This window comes from Chlorocebus sabaeus, chromosome 12, assembly GCF_047675955.1.
Source record: "Chlorocebus sabaeus isolate Y175 chromosome 12, mChlSab1.0.hap1, whole genome shotgun sequence".
Classification (NCBI taxonomy): Eukaryota; Metazoa; Chordata; class Mammalia; order Primates; family Cercopithecidae; genus Chlorocebus; species Chlorocebus sabaeus.
In genome coordinates, this window is record NC_132915.1 from 56,027,271 (window position 1) to 56,049,783 (window position 22,513).

Sequence of the window (22,513 nt, forward strand, 5' to 3'; positions counted from 1 at the left end):
TTTTTTTTTTGTATTTTTTTAGTAGAGACGGGGTTTCACCGTGTTAGCCAGGATGGTCTCGATCTCCTGACCTCGTGATCCGCCCGTCTCGGCCTCCCAAAGTGCTGGGATTACAGGCTTGAGCCACCGTGCCCGGCCTACTTTTCCTAAATATTGCAAATAAATTATTTGTACTTATTAACTGAATGCTAGACTGGACTTATTAACAAGAAAGCAGTGTATTGTAAAGGAACCAGTCAGACTTGGGTTAAATTCCTAATTTTGCCATTTAACTTTGACATAACCACCTAAACCCAATCAACAATAAGAAAAGTATAGGTTATGTAACTGAGCCAGTGAACAGAATATTTAAAGTCCAGGTACACACCAGGAAGTTGCAAATTAATACTCAGCAAAGTACATATACCCTTCTATTTACATTTTACTCATTTCCTTTTGATATTCCAGAAGTTTTTACTTAGATTATTCTAGACAATTAGAACCTTTTCTTGCCCATTTGGGGAATAATTATTCTTCTAAGGCTGTAATTTGGCATTAAGTCAGGAAATTCATGGTTTTTTATACCATGAATATTGAGAATGTTGCTCACTGTATTTGGCAATGTCTTCTTTATGAAAAGATCTTCCCCACTTTTGAAAATAGAATAGTTATGCCTCTCTCAGGAAATTGGGTTACCTCAGACACAATTAATTGTGTAATTAATGTGATGGTTTCTTCTTTGTGTTAATTGCTAGGATGTTCACACACATCTGTGACCTCCTCTCTAGAAAGTATAGCATGGTATGTACTTTGAGTAGTTAACTCCCTCTTGGCTTCACTTTTTTTTTCTCTCTTACATGATTCATCCTATTATGTCTACTTCTGAAAGCAGGGATAATACTGGCCCTCATTTAAAAGGGTTTTAAGGATTAAATATCAGTGTGTCTACTATACTGCCTGGACAACATAGAGGGCTCAAAAATAGTAATTTCACATGACAGGTTCTAGACTTTCAAATAACACAGTTTGACGTACTCTTGTTTATGTAATCACTTGATAAAATTCAACATGTTCCAAACTCCCTTTGAAATAATGGAAAATGACAAAAATAAACAGTCAAATATCAGAACTAGAATGAAAAATGAAATTACCTCAAACAGTGAAGGGCAAAAGAAACCGGATCTAAGCCTGGAGTTAAATTGAGACCTCGTCTGTCTGCACTGATACATGACTAACATAGTTTACCTACTGGCTTTTTCTTCATCTAAAAATAAGCCATTTAACAAATATATTTTAGGATTTATAACTGACAAATCAAGAAATTATCTTATATTGTTTTAATATATGAATAATTTATAAATTATTTTATAAATTTAATATAATTAAAAAATTTTTAAAATAGTTACCCTAAAACAAGACCTTGAAATGTATCAGTGCTGTTTGAAAAATCTGGCAATGAAGATGGAGAAGTTAAATAAAAGATAATTGACAACAATTAACAGTTTGGTATACATAATAAAAGCAAATTATATGAGTAACAGCCCTTATCTTCTCCTTAGTGGCTAAGGTAAGGGGAAGATGTCATTGTCATTGTGTTGTTGCTGATTATAGCTCTTTTTAAATTTGTTTTCATACTCTTGAAAACCTACCCAAATTACACAGGAAAATCTCACAATTCAGCAGTGCAAAAATTTTATTTCTTTGTTTCCCCTCCCCACCACTTTACAAGATGTAAAATTTTACTTAATCCACAGTATTCTCTTTTTTAATCATCTGTTATCAGTCATGTCAAATGTGAGGAAAAAAACACTAATCAATTAAAAATATCCGTCCCCCTTCCCCACTGCTACAGCAAATTTAGGATAAATCTACAGCATTCACTTACTTTAGCTGGTTCTGATACTGAGGAATACTTTTTTATTTGAGAATCAACACCTAAAGACTTGGCTAATTGTACAGCATTTGAATCATCACTGATAAGTGTTCCAAGAGCCACAAGAAGTCTAAAAGTGGCTTCTAAGTCTTGTACTACTTCCAAGATTGTGCTAATTAGTGACAAACATTGAGCTTTCCCTTCAATGTTATGGTCTTTATGAAAACAAACAGAATAGTTCAGGGCCAATGTAGCCAGAGCAATGTGAATGTTCTTATTGCTCCCTGATTTCAGTTCTATTGCATGGGACATCAGTGATTCCCTCTGGGACATCATGAGTTTTTGTCCTGCCTGGCCAATAAAACAATTGCAAAAAGTCCTGAGAGCAAGCAGCTGGTTTGCTGGCTTTCCTTTAGGGTTCAGAAGATTGATAAGATGACTGCTGAACTGAGTCCCTTCCTTTTCATTGCAGAAGTTCTCATTCACACTGGGGTGTTTAATTGACAACCGAAGAATGTCAAGTGCAGGAAAGACAATATCTATCAAAAAAAAAAGTCATTAATGCTTATGAAAATAAAGAAAATTTCTTTTGACTATCAAGGATTTTATGTTCCCACTACAAAATTAACCATTTTAGAAAATGTGAAAAATCATGTGTCAGCTTTTAAAAAATGCATATATTTCTGAAACTTTTATTAATTTTTCATAATTTTATATAAACTAGAGTAATTATTATAAGATCATATTCACTTTAAAATAAGGTAACTCTCTCAGGTTATCAAATACCCTACACACTGTGAGTATTCAAAAATGAATGGAAAGAACAGGGCACAGACCTTGCTTTTAAAACTTCTGAAGACCGAACAACTAAACAGGAAATTCTTTTTTTTTTTTGAGACAGAGTTTCACTCTTGTTGCCCAGGCTGGATTGCAATGGCGTGATCTTGGCTTGCTGCAACCTCCACCTCCCGGGTTCAAGCAATTCTCCTGTCTCAGCCTCCCAAGTAGCTGGGATTACAGGTGCATGTCGCCACATCTGGCTAATTTTTGTATTTTTAGTAGAGACGAGGTGTCATCATATTGGTCAGGTTGGTCTCAAACTCCTGACCTCAGGTAATCCACCCACCTTGGCCTCCCAAAGTGCTGGGATTACAGGCGTGGGCCACCGAGCCCAGCCAGAAAGTTCTTAAGAATTCCAGTTAACAAGTGATAGGATGCTTATAGGTTGGTGGGAGCTTTATAATCAAGGACTTGGGTAGATGCCATCTGAATGAATGCACAAAGTAATCTTAGCATCACCAAAGGTGAGAAAATCCAACATTATGTGCTCCATAATATAAAAGTAGTATGCATCATCATTTATAAAGAATTTTACCTAAAAAAAACTCCTACTGAACCAGAATCTAATTTTGCCACTAGCAATAAATACAGAGATGGAGGAACACATTAGCAAAATCCATAATATGGGACATTTTATTGAAAAAAAAAAAAAGGCTTTTTCTGCAATAAATCAATGGCATGAAAAAAACAAAAACAAAAACAAAAAACGGGCAAGGACTCTTTGGGAATCAAAAAAGATTTAACTGACATAATTGGGGAAAAAACCACCAAACTTATAGTGCATGTTTATAGCCTAGGGTTAACAGGTCACTAAGAGTATCTTGGATGCCTGGCAGGGAATCCACAAATGCTCTGAAACAGTAAACAAACTGGTGCATATATGGGGATCATTATATTACCTTCAGATTCTCATAAGGCATGTAACGAAAACAAGATTATCAATTCCAGTAGTGTAGTGAACCCTTTTCGTGAAGATTTTCCATAGTGAACTAGAACTACCCAAGTTAACTTTTATTTAATCTACAAATACCAGTAATATTGATAGAAATGAAGGTAAAATTTCTTGCTTTCTGGTTATATTTTTGAAGAGTGTTTATTTACCTTCAGGCCAGTTAATAGCTTTCCACAAAATCTGAAGTTGCTGGACTGTGGGTTTTTCTGAAGAACTGTTACATATTAGAGACAGTATCTTCTCAAGTAGTATCAAGTCATCCTCAGTTAACTTCTTCTCTTCAGGTGCAGTTCCATTAAGTTCCTTCAGTTTACCTAAAACCCAAAACCAAGCTTTCAAAATTCCCTAACTGTAATTGGCCAGATAATATATAAATGTCAAGACTTTCAATAAAAGTACTCTAGTGTACACCATGGGGATTTAAGATGTTTCTCAGCAATTATCACAATCATCAAAAACCACAAAGTAAGGATAAGGCTTGTGAGCGTTATCTTTTTTTTTTCTTTGAGACGGAGTGTTGCTCAGTCACCCAGGCTGGAGTGCAGTGGTGTGATCTCGGCTCACTGCAAGCTCCACCTCCTGGGTTCAAGCAATTCTCCTGCCTCGGTTTCCCAAGTAGCTGGGATTACAGGCGCCTGCCACCACGCCCAGCTAATTTTTTGTGTTTTTAGTGGAGACAGGGTTTCACCGTGTTAGCCAGGACGGTCTCGATCTCCTGACCTAATGATCCACCCTCCTCAGACTCCCGAAGTGCTGAGATTACAGGCGTGAGCCATCACACCCAGCCCTGTTTTTTTTGTTGTTGTTGTTTTGAGACGGAATCTCACTCTGTTGCCCAGGCTGGAGTGCAGTGGCTTGATCTTGGCTCACTGCAACCTCTGCCATCGGGATTCAAGCGATCTTCCTGCTCCCGCCTCCCAAGTAGGTGGGACTACCAGCATGAACCACCACACCAGTTAATTTTTGCATTCTTAGTAGAGTTGGGGTTTCACTATGTTGGCCAGGCTGACCAACATGGTGACCAACTCCTGACCTCAAGCAACCCGCCTGCCCTGAACTCCCAAACTGCTGGGATTACAGGCATGAGTCACCACGTCCAGCCTCCATTTTGAATGACTTTCAAAGAAATATGTGTAATATATATTCAAATATAAGTCAATAACCTAGTTTCTCCATGAGAAAATTTATAACAACTTTTTAGCCAATTTATGTCAACTTCTACAGTTGTCAATGAAATAGTCAAAGAGTTAAATGCCTACTGATAACATTTAATTTATGACTTAGTTCCATATGCATATCTGACATCACATTATTTTAAAAATTTATTTAATGGACATACTGCCCTTTCTTCCCATGTTCACATTTCATGAAACAATTTCCTTCAAATCCTTCACATGTATCTTTAGTATCAGTATCCTTTTTATGACTTTGAGTTACTGTGTTTCTTTAAAAATCTTTATCTCAAGAATAAAAAAGTCCAAATTCCGATAATAAAGGTAAATTATCCAAATTTACACCGTTGAAATCAATTATAAATGGAAACTAGGGCCTGTTTCACTAATCTCAGGTATTAACAACTTTAACTCTAATAAACAAAAATCAAGTTTATTAAGGAATGCAAATATCAAGATACCTGTTAGATTTTCACGAGTTTTTAAAAAACATCTAAAAGTGTGCATATACTACATTATTCAAAATAAAGCAATTAAGAAAATATTGAGTGATTTTTATAAATTTTTACAATACTGACCCTGCCTTATACTCTGGTAAGTATGTTATGTTATGTTATCCCAATTAATTCTCATCATAATCTTTGTGGCGAACAAGCTAACAGTACCCTTAGTCCAAAACAACAACAACAAAACACTGTTATTTTGTTTTGAGGAACACAAACAGAAAAAGCAATCAAAGTCGCTAAAGCAGATTCATTTCTTTTTTTTTTTTCTTGAGACGGAGTCTTGCTCTGTTGCCCAAGCTGGAGTGTAGTGGCACGATCTCGGGCTCACTGCAACTGCGCCACCTCCCAGGTTCAGGTGATTCTCGTGCCAGTGTAGCTGTGATTACAGGCGCCCACCTCCACGTCCAGCTAATTTTTGTATTTTTAGTAGAGATAGGGTTTCACCATGTTAGCCAGGCTAGTCTTGAATTCCTGACCTCAGGCAGTTCGCCCACCTTGGCCTCCCAAAATGCTGGGATTACAGGCATGAACCACTGCACCAGGCCAGCAGATTCATTTCTAATGGGCAATTGAAAATGAACTTGTGGGCCGGGCGCGGTGGCTCAAGCCTGTAATCCCAGCACTTTGGGAGGCCGAGACGGGCGGATCATGAGGTCGGGAGATCGAGACCATCCTGGCTAACACGGTGAAACCCCGTCTCTACTAAAAAAATACAAAAAACTAGCCGGGCGAGGTGGTGGGCGCCTGTAGTCCCAGCTACTCGGGAGGCTGAGGCAGGAGAATGGTGTAAACCCGGGAGGTGGAGCTTGCAGTGAGCTGAGATCCGGTCACTGTGCTCCAGCCTGGGCGACAGAGCGAGACTCCGTCTCAAAAAAAAAAAAAAAAAAAAAGAAAATGAACTTGTGGCTGGGCGCGGTGGCTCAAGCCTGTAATCCCAGCACTTTTGGAGGCCGAGACGGGCGGATCACGAGGTCAGGAGATCAAGACCATCCTGGCTAACAGGGTGAAACCCCGTCTCTACTAAAAACTACAAAAAAAAACTAGCCAGGCGAGGTGGCGGGCGCCTGTAGTCCCAGCTAATGTAGTCCCAGCTACTCGGGAGGCTGAGGCAGGAGAGTGGCGTAAACCTGGAAGGCGGAGCTTGCAGTGAGCTGAGATCCGGCCACTGCACTCCAGCCTGGGCGACAGAGCGAGACTCCGTCTCAAAAAAAAAAAAAAAAAAAAAAAAAAAAAAGAAAATGAACTTGTATTATTTCTGAGGTCCACTAATTTTTTAAAGATAAGATCTTTATTTTTCAAATGCTTGACTCATTGATGTTCATTAATTTTTTAAAAAAAACATTAAGAACCTGGGTGGGTAGAATTTACATTTTCTACCTTTAAATTTTTATTATTAAAGTCATCATAAATTACTTACTTTACATTTGTGTAAGGCTTCTTATAAAGTATTATGGATCCTTTACCAGATTGTATATTTGTGGCAGACATAGTTGTTTAATACCGCAATAGAAATCTCTATTCATATTAAGTACCCAATTCCTGACACATGTTGGGAAGAGAAACAACCTTGATGACATCTCAAACAGTCTGTGAATATGTGAAAAAATTAATTAAAGAGACTTACCTAATATTTGTGTAGGGTTTGCTTGGTCAAATGTGACAGCCTCTTTTTTAGGGAAATAAATATTCATTGTTTTAGATGCAGCTGATCGGTAGGCACTATTCCCTATTTAAAGAATAGAAGATGATGATAACCATAAGTAGTGATCAAAAATGAGATTTTACTAACTATATGACTTAGTTTTGACAATTATTGAGATATGCAACTATTCAGTGTATGCACTAAACAAAGAACCTCAAGGGGAAAAATATCCACAATATTTTGGTTAATTTATATTTATCGATATAATATTTTTTGGTTTGGGGAATGGAAGCGTAAATGTAGAACAAGATCTTTCTACAAGATCATTTGTATCTGTTCTACAAATGTAGAACAATATTTTCTACTTCTTTTTTTTCTTTCTGAGATAACAGTGCAGTGGTGCAATTACAGCTCACTACAGCCTTGACCTTCTGGGCTCAAGCGATCCTCCCACCTCAGCCTCCCAAAGTGCTTGGATTACAGGTGTGAGCCACCAAGCCTGGCCTAAGATTCAATCTAAATTATACATTTTAAAAAATGTCAAAGAATACCATATAATTATATGAAACTTTCCATTCTCATCTTCTCTAAGGCATGCTGATCTCTCCCTTATGTCTTTTATTGTTTATTCCAAATGATGTAGTAGGCATTATCATTTGCTCTAATCTTTTGCTGCATCATCTTTATAAATTCCCAAGTTATAAATCCCTGAAGGACAGGAGTCCTAGTCTTTTTTTTTTTTAATTATTTTATTAAGTTTTGGGGTACATGTGCAGGACGTGCAAGTTTGTTACATAGGTAAATGCGTGCCATGGTGGTTTGTTGAGGAGTCCTAGCCTTTTTTTTTTTTTTTTTTTTTGAGACAGAGTGTCGCTCTGTTGCCCAGGCTGGAGTACAGTGGCGTAATATCGGCTCACTGCAACCTCCACCTCCTGGGTTCAAGCAATTCTCCTGCCTCAGCCTCCAGAATAGCTGGGATTACAGGCATGTACCACCACACCTGGCTAATTTTTGTATTTTTAGTAGAGACAGGGTTTCACCATATTGGCCAGGCTGGTCTTGAACTCCTGACCTCGTCATCCACCTGCCTTGGCCTCCCAAAGTGCTGAGATTACAGGCGTGAGCCACCATACCTGCCCACCTTTGGGATTTTTATGAAAGCTCCATCATGGAGGCATGACTGATTTTTTTTTTTTTTTTTTACAGGCATGAGCCACCAGGCCTATCCAAGTCCTAGTCTTTTACACTTTTTTTCACATCTTAAGTCTCTATTATATTAACAGAAACTCAGTATCTGATCATGAACTGGCACATGATGAAAATTCATCAATATTCAATGAATAAAGTGACTTCAATTAAGTATAATTTAAATCTAATTTACATCTCAAATTTCAAATCTGAATCAACGTAAACCCTATTTTGTTCTAACGTACATTTAAGGTATTGTGCAAAAATATGAATAAAAGATTTATTTTAATATTCTGAGTATATCAGGAATAGAAAGGGATGAAGGTAAAGATGAAACACTTAGTGAGACTGGTGTATAAAATTAATTCTGTTTATAAAGAATAAATTTTTCTTGACATAAAAATGAGCTATACACACACTGCCTGCATTCTTGGTCATTATGGTCTAGCAGTTGTGTTAAGAATGCAAATATTAATCAAATATCATCCAAATATGTATAATGAAAAGTTCCCTGATGGAAAAGTTCAGGATGCAATGAAAGATAAGAGTAGGTGATCTAGCAAAGGACATATGTGGGTGTTCAGAAAAGTTTCACTGAGCTTATCTAATACTGTATTACACAATTAAGTAAAAAAGAAAAGGCAGAAAAACAGCCAATAATTTGTGGTCTAAATGACAAGGCAAAGGGCAATACATAAGTATGTCAAAAGAAAACAGTGAGTTCAAAGCTCTGGAGGTAGAAAACAGTATTACATGCTCAAGAAACTGACACCGGTCAGTATGGCTGGACAGAGGAAAGGCAGAGAGGAATGTGAGGCAAGGCAAAAGAAAAATATTCACTGGGAAGCCACTGAAGAGTTTTTTAATCAAGGGAGGTGCATAAACATAAGAGTAAACAATAAAATGATCACTGTCTGCAATATGGATCATGGAGAGACCAATTTGGAAGTTATTTCATTATTCTAGGCAAGAGGTGACATTAGCTTGTACTAAGGTATATAAAGTTCCAATATACACACCATACTGTTAAAAACTAACTTCTGGAAAATGGGAGGGAGCACTGTTAACTTTTGTTAACAAGTACAGCTAACAATTACTAAGCATTAATTTGGTAAAAAGTTATTTACATAAATTTTATAATTTTAAGCTCTTAATTCTAGGAAGTAGATATTACCTCAACTTTGCAAATGAGAAAAACAAAAGCACAGACACATCAAATAAATTGTTCAAGGTCAAGCAGATAAAAAGTAGTAGAGTTGAGATTTGAATTTAGATTCTCACTCCAGAATCCATAATCTTAATTAGAGTTACTATGTTATACGTCAGTATTGCTAACCAATGTTACTTATGCAATTAAAAAACAGCTTACAAAATCACATGCCAAGTGATGGACATGGTAGCATACGCATGTAAACCCAACTACCCAGGAGGCTCAGGTGCGAGGATCATGTGAGCCCAGGAGTTTGAGCCCAGCCCAGGCAACAAAACAAGATCCCATCTCAAAAGTAATAAAAAATAAAAACACGGGCTAGGTTAGTTATTGAGTGGTAGGTTTATGGGTGTTTATTTTAATGCTGAATAACATATATGTTACTCAATTTCTCTCATATAAATTACGAAGAATATAAAAATTAAGTAGAAAAAAAAAATGCCAAGATATCTGTCAAACTTGAAAGAGATGAACCACAAATTTAGCGCTGTTTTACTGGCAGCCAATACAGAGGAAAACATACCAGCACATATTCAATGAACAAATTAGGTATATCAGACTGTAGACTAGATAACTAAGGATTAAAAAACAATTAGTTGCTCAGAAGAATGATAGCTATTCCAGGCCTAAATCACGGAAGCAAATTCTTTCCTGAGTCTTCTTAAAGAGACCAATGTATAATCCAGTGAATAACATTCTCAACACATTAAGTAAGAATGAAGAGATGAGAATAAACATAGACTTTGTAATAGTAGCGAGGAAAGCAGACTTACTACAGTAAAACAGTAGTTTCCGTTCCTAGATGCATATTAGAATCACACTGGAAGATTATAAAACTACCCTTTGCCAAGTCCCTAACTCACAGCAGAATTAGACCAAGTAAGCATCTCTGGGGATAAGGCTGAAGTACGTTTGGAAAGCTCCCCAGATGATTCTAATACGTAGTAATGAGACAATTCTGAGAAAACTCGAAAAGCCAGACAAGTTTGGTCTTGATTTACTACACAAAAAGTTCTCAGCCAAGAAAATGACACAAATTTTCTTACTCTTTTCATTAAATAAAAGTTCCAGTGAATTTTTAAAATCTAAAAAAAGGAAAAAGAAACAAAAAGTATGTACCTGTAAACGGATCAACTCCGGCCATGGTAGTTCCCATACTTGTAGAACCTGGTACATAACGACCAGCACCTACAATACAATAATACTCCTAGTAAGCAAAGGTGACTGCAAATTATAAAGTTCAAACTCTCCTTTGCTTATTTCCATTATTAAGCAGAATTCACAATGGTGTCATACTATACATAATAAATATGCCATAAATACAGAAAAATGCTGAGAACAGTGCCTGGGCATGTCATAAGTGCCCAATAAATGTTAGCTACAAACCAAACATTACATGCCTTATATATTATAATTGTAGAAGTTTAGTAAATTACAAAAATGTAAATGGATTGGAGAGAAATAAAAGTTTCCAGAAAGAAATGTGAATGCTATTCTATTGAAGTAAAGGGGTGGGACTAACTAGCACATAAGACAATTGGAAAAGACTCAGGTAAGCTAGAGATACTATGACAACAGCCCAGTCACATTTTATTATAGATAATACTTGTGGCTGTCCTATTGAAAATAGAAAGAAGGAAACATAAAAAGTAAGTATATAGAGAGAATCAGCAGGATTTGGAGATATTCAGAATACTGGATCAGCCTTTATGGGAAGAAGAAAAACGAGCTACTGTTCTAGCCTCTCTCAATTTACACTCCAGGAGTCGTTATAATCGGTGCAACACATACAGAAAAGCCAAACAAAACTTAAAAAAGCAAAACCAGAAAAAGAGTAAGATTAATTAAAATAATGAGAAACACAGAATAAATGGATTTGTTGAAATTTAACCATATGCCAGCTAATCATCTTCTATGCATATATTCATTATAGTATTCTATAGATACCATTATAATTCACAATATTTTAGAAGCAGAAGGCTGAATAACTTGCCCAAGGCATTAAGCTCTTAAGAGGTAAAGTACAGTTTCACACTTTTCTAAATATGGTTTTCTGACCACCTGAATGAATCACAGTTTCAATACACAGATTCCCAGAGTCCACCCATAACCCAGGGGTACTCCAAACTGGCTCCACTTTAGAAACACTTGGGGAACTTTAAGATCGCTGGGCATGGTGGCTCACACCTGTAAACCCAGCACTTTGGGAGGCCAAGGCGGGCGGATCACCTGAGGTCAGGAGTTCGAGACCAGCCTGCCCAACATGGAGAAACCCTGTCTCTACTAAACGTACAAAATTAGCCAGACATGGTGGCGCATGCCTGTAATCCTGGCTATTCGGGAGTCTGAGGCAGGAGAATTGCTTAAACATGCAAGGCAGAGGTTGTGGTGAGCTGAGATTGCACCATTGCACTCCAGCCCGGGCAACAAGAGCAAAACTCTTGACTCGAAAAAAAAAAAATCTAAGATCAAACTACCACCAAGATCATTTATTTAATTAGAATCCTTTGGTGAGAGATCAGATCATGAATAGTTTTAGTTTTAACCTCCTCACTAATCTATTGAATCAGAATCTCTTGGCCGTAGATCCCTGGGATAAGTAATTTAAACAAGCTTCCCAGATCATTCTAATAAACATTAGCAGTTTAAGGACAGCATAAATTAGTATGGGGAAGAAAGAAGAATTAAGATTAACTTTAAGTTGTAGCCAGACAGGGAAATCTTTTGGCCCCAGTGCCACTGACAAAGTTGGGAAAACATCATCATCAACAATGGCTAACATACACTGATGGCTTAAATATATGACAGGCATTTTGCTTAACACTTACACATATTATGCCATTTTATTTTCATACCTCAATATGGTAGAGGCTGTTATATATTTATATGAAAGGTATTCAGTTATCCTAATGATACCCTAATTCTCTTGGACATTGTGTATGCTATCTTGCATATCTGCATAATCACTGCATCTTCTGAGTTACTGACATTATGGAACAGTGAGATATACTCTGGTTATAATGGCCCCCGGAGTTTTCTTGATTTTGCTGGTATTAGTTGAAGCTTGGTATGTTCTTTCTGTTCCAGAAAAAAAGGCCACCAAAGTGATTTGGATTCTCACTTGGTATTAAGTTTCAGGGCACCACTGTTTCTGAACTGCTGATAAAGAGAAAGCCATCTTATCTACTCTTCAGATCCTTACTACCATTTGAAATCACATATGTTATCAAAGACTTCCTTAACAGCCACTGTACCATCACAGCATTTAGTGCAATAGTTAATTATTTTCATTTACTGGTTATCAATGCACATGGTACAACCATTTGCATCTGGGCCACAAAAACATTCACAGGAAAAAGGAAGCTCACTGACAGCAATCCACAACTTCATGACACTGACTTAACATTGTATGTTTGTCCAATCTCTGACTTAGAGAGGACTGCAGATTGTGATTTTTATAGCTCACAGTACTAATCTGCAAGGCCTGTGGATACCTAAAGGCTATGATCTCTTCCCAAACCGAGTATACTGTCGAGGAACTCTGTCTGAAGATCCAACAACAGCATCATATAAGATATCAAAAGCCATTCTGAAAATAAAGACTTCTTCAGCTGCCTTAAAGTCCAACTCTGGCAACTTTTTCCAGTAGTGTTGACGCTGAGGCATGCATACCTTGGTAAATAAATTCACTTTGAAGAGATACACCAACACTTCAAGGGCTTCAAGAAGGACATTAATAACTTAGATTAGGAAGACTATTCCTGGGTAGCTGGGTGGAATGTCTCCTTCCATGTTAAGTCAAAATATGCCTGGGGAGACTTCTTGATTGTACTGCTCCATCCAATATCAGGGACTCACATGGCTCCTTCTCTGCTCGTGATTGGTAGCATCTCGCCAGTGATAGCACTCATGCTGTGTCTTGGTTGGTGGGTTCCCCTATTATCTAATTTCACAGATAAAAAAAATAGGCTCAGACAGGTTAGGTAACTTGCCAACTTCTCACAGCAAGTAAGTGGTAGAGCCCAATTTTGAACCAAGGTTTGTCTGACTCTAAAACCTATGTTCTTAACTACACTGCTCTCCTGGTGGGAAGGACCCCTGGAGAAAACAATGAGTTCAAATGATATGCTATTTAAAATTCATGGGGAAATCTACACAACTACTCCAGGAAAAAGCAAAAATCAGAAGTTAAAGAAAAGGAGATCCATCAAAATTGAAAATACAGGTAAGGGAATTATCAGTTACTGGATGACATCTCCAAGGTGTAAAGCCATGTAATGCAAGATGCTATACATTTAGTGAAGAAAGATACATGAATCAAAACTGCATCCCACCTGTAAAAGGATCTGCTGTGGGTAGTGTGTTAGAAGATCCTGAAGAGCCCGGAACATACCGACCACCACCTGTGCATGCAAAACAAAGAAAAGGCAGAAGTGCACCAAAGTTCTGAATTTTTCAAACAGCACAATGCTTGTTTTAGAAGAACCTACATTTGGACAAAAACAGAAGAGCAAAACTTTCACATGATAGAATGACAGAAACTATAGTTCGAAGTCTTATAGCTGGGAAAAAACTGAAATTTTAATGAATATCCAAGTTTTGTTTTCTTAACTTTAATGTTTTATTATATCTTAGCCCCAGCACTTAAATATTAAAGCTTAATTCAAATATGAAAAGAGAATTGCAGGTGATATCTGACCTAAATATATATACATACAATCAATTCCTGTCTCTGTTCCTATACAAACTCACAAGAATTCCTGCTGTTGTTGTTATCAAAACCACAGGCACTAAATGTTAATCTTTTAGAGCTCCAGGTTCATTAATTCATGTGTCAAACAATGGACTCAGTGCTGGGGATCCAGTAGGGAACAAAATTGCTAATATCCACTGAAGCTTACAACCCACTGGAGAAGAGAATTAGAAAGGGGATGAAAACTACAAAGGAAAGCGATTTCCATTTATACATTTACGAATGTGTGGCATATGTGCCTATGTTTTGTTAGTACCTCTAGGGAAATAATCAGGTTGTCCACAAAAACAAAAAAAAAGTAAGGATGCTTATAAAGTTAAGAGTCTTAGAAGGGCAAAACAAGCCAAGTGCTTCCTAGGTTTCCAGACAAAGTCAGCTGCTTTAATTCCTTTCCTGTATCCCACATGCAAAATAGCTTACACAGTACTACAATCTGTGTTCACTCTTTTGAACTATAGTCTAAAATTCCAACAACAAAAATATCCAGACACTAGCACTTATTTTCTTTTTAAGTGCAAGTATTTGGAGGATCAAATCATCTGTAATTCAGTAGTGAGTTACTTTGATATATTTTTTTTAATTTTTAATTTTTTTCAGACGGAATCTTGCACTGTCACCCAGGCTGGAGTGCAATGGCGCAATCTCAGCTCACTGCCACCTCTGCCTCCCAGGTTCACGTGATTCTCCTGCCTCAGTCTCCCAAGGAGCTAGGATTACAGGCACATATCCACCACATCTGGCTAATTTTTTGTATTTCTTTTTAGTAGAGATGGGGTTTCACTATGTTGGCCAGACTGGTCTTGCACTCCTGACCTTGTGATCTGCCTGCCTCGGCCTCCCAAAGTGCTGGCATGAGCCATCGCACCTGACCTGATAATTCTATTTAAATCAAGATGCAGGAAACATTAGTTTTATTATATGAATGGGCAATGAAATTTTGAAGTAGAAGGAGAAGAGATAATTTGGGAATGTGGAGGAGCTTTCAGGGAAGAAAAGGTGGATCTACATATGGATTTGAGACAGGAATACAATACGAGGTCCTTTTAAACAAGGAAGAGCATTAGCACATGAAAAATGTGAGTCAGAAATGATGAGAGGAAAACATTAACAGTCAAGTGCCTATCTCAAAATGTTATTTGGAGGAGGCATTTTATTTCCTCTTATACCAGCCTCCAGAACTCACATTAATATTACTAGGATTAGATTCCACTTCTTAGGAGCCAGAATTTGGACTAGTACCACCAGCATTACAATTTACAGACTGTTACGAGCACCTAACTGCATTTATAACATCTGAGATATTGTATACGATGTTACAAATAACTAACTTAAAATGAACTTGTAGAATATATATCACATATAAACCAAAACTACCCACAGGGTTCACCTTTAGATTTGATGCATGACTGACCAATTTAGCCTCACGTGAAAAAAGAATTATTTACTAAATTTTGCCAAAATATAATTTTTTAAAAGAAACACTATATAAAAGAACTTACAAGTTTGTTTTTGTTTCAAATAGCTGAAATTCCATTACAGTATGATTGTATTTTTGAAAGACAACAATTTACTATTATTTCTGTAAAATACAGAATTACTACATTATTTGAGGCTTAAACATACGAATGTGGAGTAAAACCTTGCTGTAGATGTTGGTATTTATTGAAAAAGCTAATCACATGAGTGTTTGAAAACATCAAAAGTATCAATCAACACTAATGGAAATATGTAAGACTCAATATAAACACTAACTTACCTGTAAATGGATCTGAAAAGCTGGGATTCCCAAGTCCCAACATTTGACCTTTTGTGTTATCAATAATAAATTTAGCCACTTGATCCAGAAACATAGGATTCAAATCATTCTTCTGTAAGAAGTTGTATGCAGTTAACCAGGGATCATCACTGGTATTATATGGCAATTTATATGATGGTCCACCTTCATTGACATCAATTGAGAAAACATAATCAAATTCCTAAAGTAGGAATATAAAAAGGAGACACATGTTTATTAATTTATCTGTTCACATATATTAATGACATACAAGATAACACAGATGTGTTCTTTATTTTAATAATTATAGTACTTAAATTTTCTCCAAAGTACGGTGCTAAAATCTTCCTTTTTGGCAGATAAAGATTAATAGCCCCCATCTGCATGTGATGCAAAATTAGTATTTCATTAGGGGATGGGGGTGAGGATGAAGGATGGATTACAACTACATATTAATTCTAGAGCCAAAGGAGAGTTTCCAACTAGTTGATACCAAGGTCAAAATTATCAGCTGTTACTATGCCCTACTCACCAAAACATGCCGGCATTTTAAGCACTGCCCTGCAGGGTCCCTCATGTCTTGTCAAGTTAAATATAGCCAGGCATGAGGTATTAGATGAAAGGTGGCACAGAAGCTCCCGATACAAAATGGTTGGGAACAGCTTTTGTATAGAAACTACTAAGTGACAGACAATTGCTAATTTGTCTATCAAATGCAGCTCTCACTACATGGAAAGATACTTTTAAAATATCTATTTCAAGAAAAGGAAAAAAAAAAGATTATTATCCCACAGTAATGTATTTTTAAATGTCAAAACAAAGAAAATTTTATCACTATGGGGCAAAGGAAACCTTTAATTTGCTTAATGATTTAAGATAACAGTAATTAGAAAGTAGAAGTCAACATACTTTCCCTTCATATAAAACTTTTCCAGATGTTTGCTGATTAGCACCAGATGAGCCAACAACATCACCAATTTTTATCCACCTCCCTTCACTAACACTCCACTGATAGGCTTCGACTTTCTCCCCATCTCTGATTAGACGAGTCTGTCCTTCTCTAGTACCTTAAAATAAAAATTTTAAGAATCAAAGGTAGAATGGCAGTGTAAAATTGAAAAACATTTAGATAGAAAATTCTCAACATTAAAATTTACACATAAGAGAATATGGATTTTGTTTTAAAATAAAATTGTATTAAATATTTAAAAATGTAATTTTACTAGAAAGTGGCCAAAAAAAAATAACAGTTAAAAGGAAATATTATTAGTCAAAGGAAGGTTAACAAAATGTGATTCCACTAGGAAGCAACTGGCCCATCAAAAATAAAACAAGTTTTATTAGTGAATGTATCTTCCTAACACATTTCACTCCATAAATGGCTCTCCATTAATCCAGTGGCTCAAGCTGAAAAGTAGGAAAGTCTGATACCTTTCTCTCAACCGCATAGCTCCTTCAGCTACTTCTCAGCACCCGCTTCAGCTACTTCTATCAGCTCAGTCTTTTTTTTTTTTCTGAGACGGAGTCTCACTCTGTCGCCCAGGCTGGAGTGCAGTGGCCAGATCTCAGCTTACTGAAGCTCCATTTCCCGGGTTCACCCCATTCTCCAGCCTCAGCCTTCCAAGTAGCTGGGACTACAGGTGCCTGCCACCTTGCCCGGCTAGTATTTTGTATTTTTTTCAGTAGAAATGGGGTTTCACTGTGTTAGCCAGGATGGTCTCGATATCCTGACCTCGTGATCTGCACATCTCGGCCTCCCAAAATGCTGGGATTATAGGCTTGAGCCACCACGCCCGGCCCAGTTCATTCTTTATATCCAGAAAACTGTCTCCTTAACATCTCCATCATCATCCCTTGGTCCAAGCCACCATCATTTCTCAGTTGGGTTGATTCAATGGCCTCTTACCTGTGCTCTTGGCCCCTGACAGTGTATATTCCACCCAGCAACCTCAGGAATTTTTTCAAAAGTTTAACTAAGTCCTGACACTCTTCTGCTTGAAACCCATCAATGCTTCTAATCTAACTTGGTAAAAGCCTAAACTCTTGAGTAGTGTACAAGACCAAATATAAATTGTCCCTACTACCCTATATGATCTTACTTTCTACTATTCCCCCTGTCCCCTCATCTGCCAATTTCAGCCACAGAGCCTTTGCACTGGCTGTTTATTCTGCCTATGATACTCTTTACACAGATATTGGCAGTATTTGCTCCTTTGCCTCTTTAATGACTTTACACAAATGTCACGTTCTCAACAAGGCCTTCAGTGGCAGAGACAGCTATCCATCCTCCAAAGAATCACGCTCTTCTTCCATTGGATACAGCTATAGTTGTCTAGCCAGAGACTACATTATCTAGCCCCCGTGCCATCGGGCAGTCACATAATGTCACATTACTGAGTAATGGTCAGTGGAATCTGGGTGGGTGATATATGCCGCTTCTGGCCTAGTCCATCATACTTTAATCTCCCCTCTTACTCCATCTTAATCTGTTTCAATTTGTTATTTCGGTTGACCACATAAAGAAAATCCAGCCTAATACACAGAGGGACTTGAAAAAGAGAAGACGAATCTTTTCAGAAAATGTGGATAGGCCAGAAATATTAGTTTTTTAAAGGTTATAGTGTACAATCTGAAACAGCATCAATGAATTTTTCATGCTCTATTATACTAAAATCCACTGGTCTATCTTGCACTTTTTTTTTTTCTTTTGAGACCGAGTCTTGCTCTGTCACCCAGGCTGGAGTGCAGTGGCGCGATCTCAGCTCACTGCAATCTCTGCCTCCTGGGTTCATGCCATTCTCCCACCTCAGCCTCCCAAGTAGCTGGGACTACAGGCGCCTGCCACCACACCCGGCTAATTTTGTTTTTATATTTTTAGTAGAGACAGGGTTTCACCATGTTGGCCAGGATAGTCTCAATCTCCTGACCTCATGATCCGCCCACCTCGGCCTCCCAAAGTGCTGGGATTACAGGCATAAGCCACCGTGCCCGGCCATCTTGCACTTTGAATGGCTCTTTTACCCATGTCTGAGTTGGTATGAGATACTAGTCATACGGAAAATAATGGTCCAATGACTTACGCAGATCTTCTGCATATTTATGTAGTTTATTATTCCACATTAAAAAACGGCATTTGTTAATATTATCACTGGTATCAATACAAATGGGAAGCTACTAAGTTCCTGGTGGAGATACATTTTTCCCAAATTTCAATTTTCACTCAAACACTTGAATTTTAGCTTTGGCAACATATATTGTCAGTTATTTTCCTTGAGAGAACATGCTCACTTTGTTCATTTTCCAAAAAAGCCTACCAAATACCAAAGCCTAAATAGCCATAGTCATTCTTTCAAATAAAAATAGCATTCCATGAAAAAACTGGCAGTTTAGCCTGCAACTCAAATGACGGCACAAGTTCTTTTCTTTGAGACACTGTAGTATTTTGATTTATTTTATGTCTACTTTATGTTTTCTCACCCAGAATATTTAAAAAGACGTGTCAAAATGTAATAAAATTAGGCCGGGCGCGGTGGCTCACGCCTGTAATCCCAGCACTTTGGGAGGCCGAGGCGGGCGGATCACAAGGTCAGGAGATCGAGATCATGGTGAAACCCCGTCTCTACTAAAAATAGAAAAAATTAGCCGGGCACAGTGGCGGGCGCCTGTAGTCCCAGCTACTCGGGAGGCTGAGGTAGGAGAATGGCGTGAACCCGGGAGGCGGAGCTTGCAGTGAGCCGAGATTGCGCCACTGCACTCCAGCCTGGGCGACAGAGCGAGACTCCGTCTCAAAAAAAAAAAAAAAAAAAAAAAAAATGTGATAAAATTTATAATTCTTAATGTTAATGCCTCATCAAGGACATGCTTAATGGCAAACCGTTTTTTGTTTTTTTTTAAAAAAACTACAACTGCATGCAAATAGAACATTACCAGAATGGCTTAATGCCCCTGCCCTGATTTACATACTAATGAACCAATGGTTTCACCCACCACTGTTTTTGTACCATAAGTGCAAACATTAACACAATGTACAAAATTACAAAAATTAGTTTTGACCTCATGGACATCCTGAAAGGATCTCAGAATCCCCAGAGGTCCATGAATCAAGCTTTTAGAAGCACTGGTATAATTATGCAGTCAAGAGATACATCCAACACAAGATTTCATTTGAGATGACTACTGTCTTCTGATTTCGAACTCAAATGATTCCCAACTCATTACACAGACAATGCTTGATTTAAACTCTTTTTTTTTTTTTTTTGAGACACAGTCACACTCTGTTACCTGTGCTGGAGTGCAATAGTGTGGTCTCAGCTCAGCCTCGACCTTCTGGGCTCAATCATCCTCCCACTTCAGCCTCCCGAGTAGCTGGGACTATAGGAACATGCTGTCACACCTGGCTAATTATGTATTTAAACTCGTTTTAATATTCAGTTTGTACAACCCCTCTTAGAGAATCCAATCAACCAAAAAGTATTAAATGAGTGCCTTTTGAATGCCTACTGTAAATGGTCTAAGTCTTGGGAGATTTATTTTTTAATTCCTGTTTATGAGAAGCTTAATTCGAAGTCTACTGTGAGACAGAGGCAAGAACATGGTTTCTCATAGTGATTATATATAATAGTAGAAATTCTCAAAAATCAGCATCTAGCAATAAGAGTAACACTAAAACACGAGCAAAACAACATTTATTTTTCTTCTCTTAATTATTCCAAAAGCCAAATATGGTGAATTTTTCCTACTAGGTACAATAAAATACTTACCAGGTTCATTAAGATGTTCCCTCCCAGGAAGTTGCTCAGCATTGATGTCCCCTAAATCGCCAGTTTTAGAATCAATGGTTGCATGAGACAGCTCTTTTTCAAAAGCCTTGATTTCTTCAGCACTTGCTGTTCGATCTTCTGATTCTGTAAACACTCTAATAATGCCATCACTGTAAGGAAAAATAAACTGATTTTAAAAGTCATTGCCATAATACATTAACATTATCACACCTGAATGATCCATAGTAAAAATCATCTGTATTTGTGAAGGAGAAACATTAGCATGTATTAATTGCTGATTATAGCACTGTGCTGACTTCAGCACATACTACTATTATGTCAACTATTTAATAGAGAAATTATTGACAAAGAACAGAGAAATACGTATTTTATACAAGTCCCAATTCCAAGTTAAATATTTACCATTGTAAAAATCTAGAGCTATAGTATGTAGTTTTAAAGTCAATATTAAATAGTTATTACCATATAGAGAAGGGTAGTGGGCTAGTTTAGTTTATAAAGGGCTCAAAGACCCAACGTAGGGCTTAAAATTAGCAGATGTTCAGTAGAAAAATATGGTCTTCCTTTACTATGCCAGTAACTAGCAATGTAACTTCAATCAAGGGGAAAAAAAAATGGCCTAATGTTTGGATTAGATGGCCATCCTTAACCTCTTTTCTCAGAAAAATTACTTCATCTCCATGATTTCTTAATTCTAAATTTTGAAATAGGAGAAGCAAATTAGACACTTTCAGTTGTATTCATCCTAGCCCATTCTACAGGAAACCTGTTTCTAACTTAATCATCCACAAACATGTGTATCACTCTTTCTATTGGTTTTTATTCAACTTCAAATATGCTTGGGGGGAAAAAAACCAAGCCTATAAATCACCCCCTGTCCCAGCCAAAAAATAAAACACTCACTTTATTAGACCCTCTATCCCTTATAACTGTCACCTTCTTTTTCTTTTTTTTTTTTTTTTGAGACAGGGTCCCACTGTCACCTAGGCTGGAGTGCAGTGGCGGCAACCACAGCTCACTGCAACCCCAAATTCCCAGGCCCAAGCAATCCTCCCACCTCAGCCTCCTGAGCAGCTGGGACTACAGATGCATGCCACCACGCCCAGCTAATTAAGTAATTTTCTTTGTGGAGACAGGGTCTCGGGAGCTCACCCAGGATAGTCTCGAACTCTTGAGCTCAAGCGATCCTCCCCCCTGACCTCCCAAAGTGCTGGGATTACAAGTGTGAGCCACAGCAGCTGGCCTTCTTATTGCTTTCAATGCTACAGTAGCATTATAGAGTAGTCTACGGTCCTTCATCCATCTCCTCCAACCCTTTATTTCCTCTTATTTGCCTTTTTTCCTATCATTTTCTATTCAAAATGTGATTGATGCCAAAAGTCACTAACAACATCTTTCAAACCAAATCCAAATGCTTTCCAAACTTACCATTCCTTGACTCCTCAAACACTTTTTGACACTGATGACAATCTCCCTCCAAAATCTTTCCTTTTCTGTCTCCCAGAAATTTCAACATTTGAATTGCTTTGTTTTGTTTAACCTACTAGCTTCTTTTTCTCTACTAATGGTGTATCATAAAACTCAGTTCTTAGTCTTCTGTTCTTCCCCTATATTTCTTCTCTCAGAGAATGGTGTTCTATGGTTTGCTTTTGGAAGCTTTACGAAATCTTTATCTTAGCCTCAGTTCTTATACTAGGCTCCAGTTCAAATGACCACGATCCACTGGCATGAGTGTGGCTCACCACCACTGCAGACCTCAGGAAGTCTAAGGCCACTGTCATCACCTTCTGTACCCAACCAATTCTCCCACTTCTCCATTTTTATTAATGGGGACTTCCAATCA

At 37.6% G+C, this 22,513-nt stretch overlaps 1 protein-coding gene across 2 annotated transcripts in view; it reads right to left on the reverse strand.

Moving 5' to 3' along the window:
• Positions 1-1,654: 1,654 nt before the first annotated feature.
• The window catches only part of PLAA (phospholipase A2 activating protein), a 41,464-nt gene continuing 20,605 nt past the window's right edge, over positions 1,655-22,513 (reverse strand). The window contains exons 7-14 of one of the 2 annotated variants that reach the window (XM_073021689.1): positions 20,650-20,819; positions 16,799-16,956; positions 15,872-16,091; positions 13,697-13,765; positions 10,482-10,550; positions 6,947-7,048; positions 3,794-3,958; positions 1,655-2,391 (exon numbers count right to left, since the gene is read on the reverse strand). In XM_073021689.1, coding sequence (XP_072877790.1) covers positions 1,826-2,391; positions 3,794-3,958; positions 6,947-7,048; positions 10,482-10,550; positions 13,697-13,765; positions 15,872-16,091; positions 16,799-16,956; positions 20,650-20,819 — 1,519 coding nt within the window. In that variant the 3' untranslated portion in view covers positions 1,655-1,825. The remainder of the gene's footprint in view (positions 2,392-3,793; positions 3,959-6,946; positions 7,049-10,481; positions 10,551-13,696; positions 13,766-15,871; positions 16,092-16,798; positions 16,957-20,649; positions 20,820-22,513) is intronic. The other variant, XM_073021690.1, reaches the window with a different exon arrangement.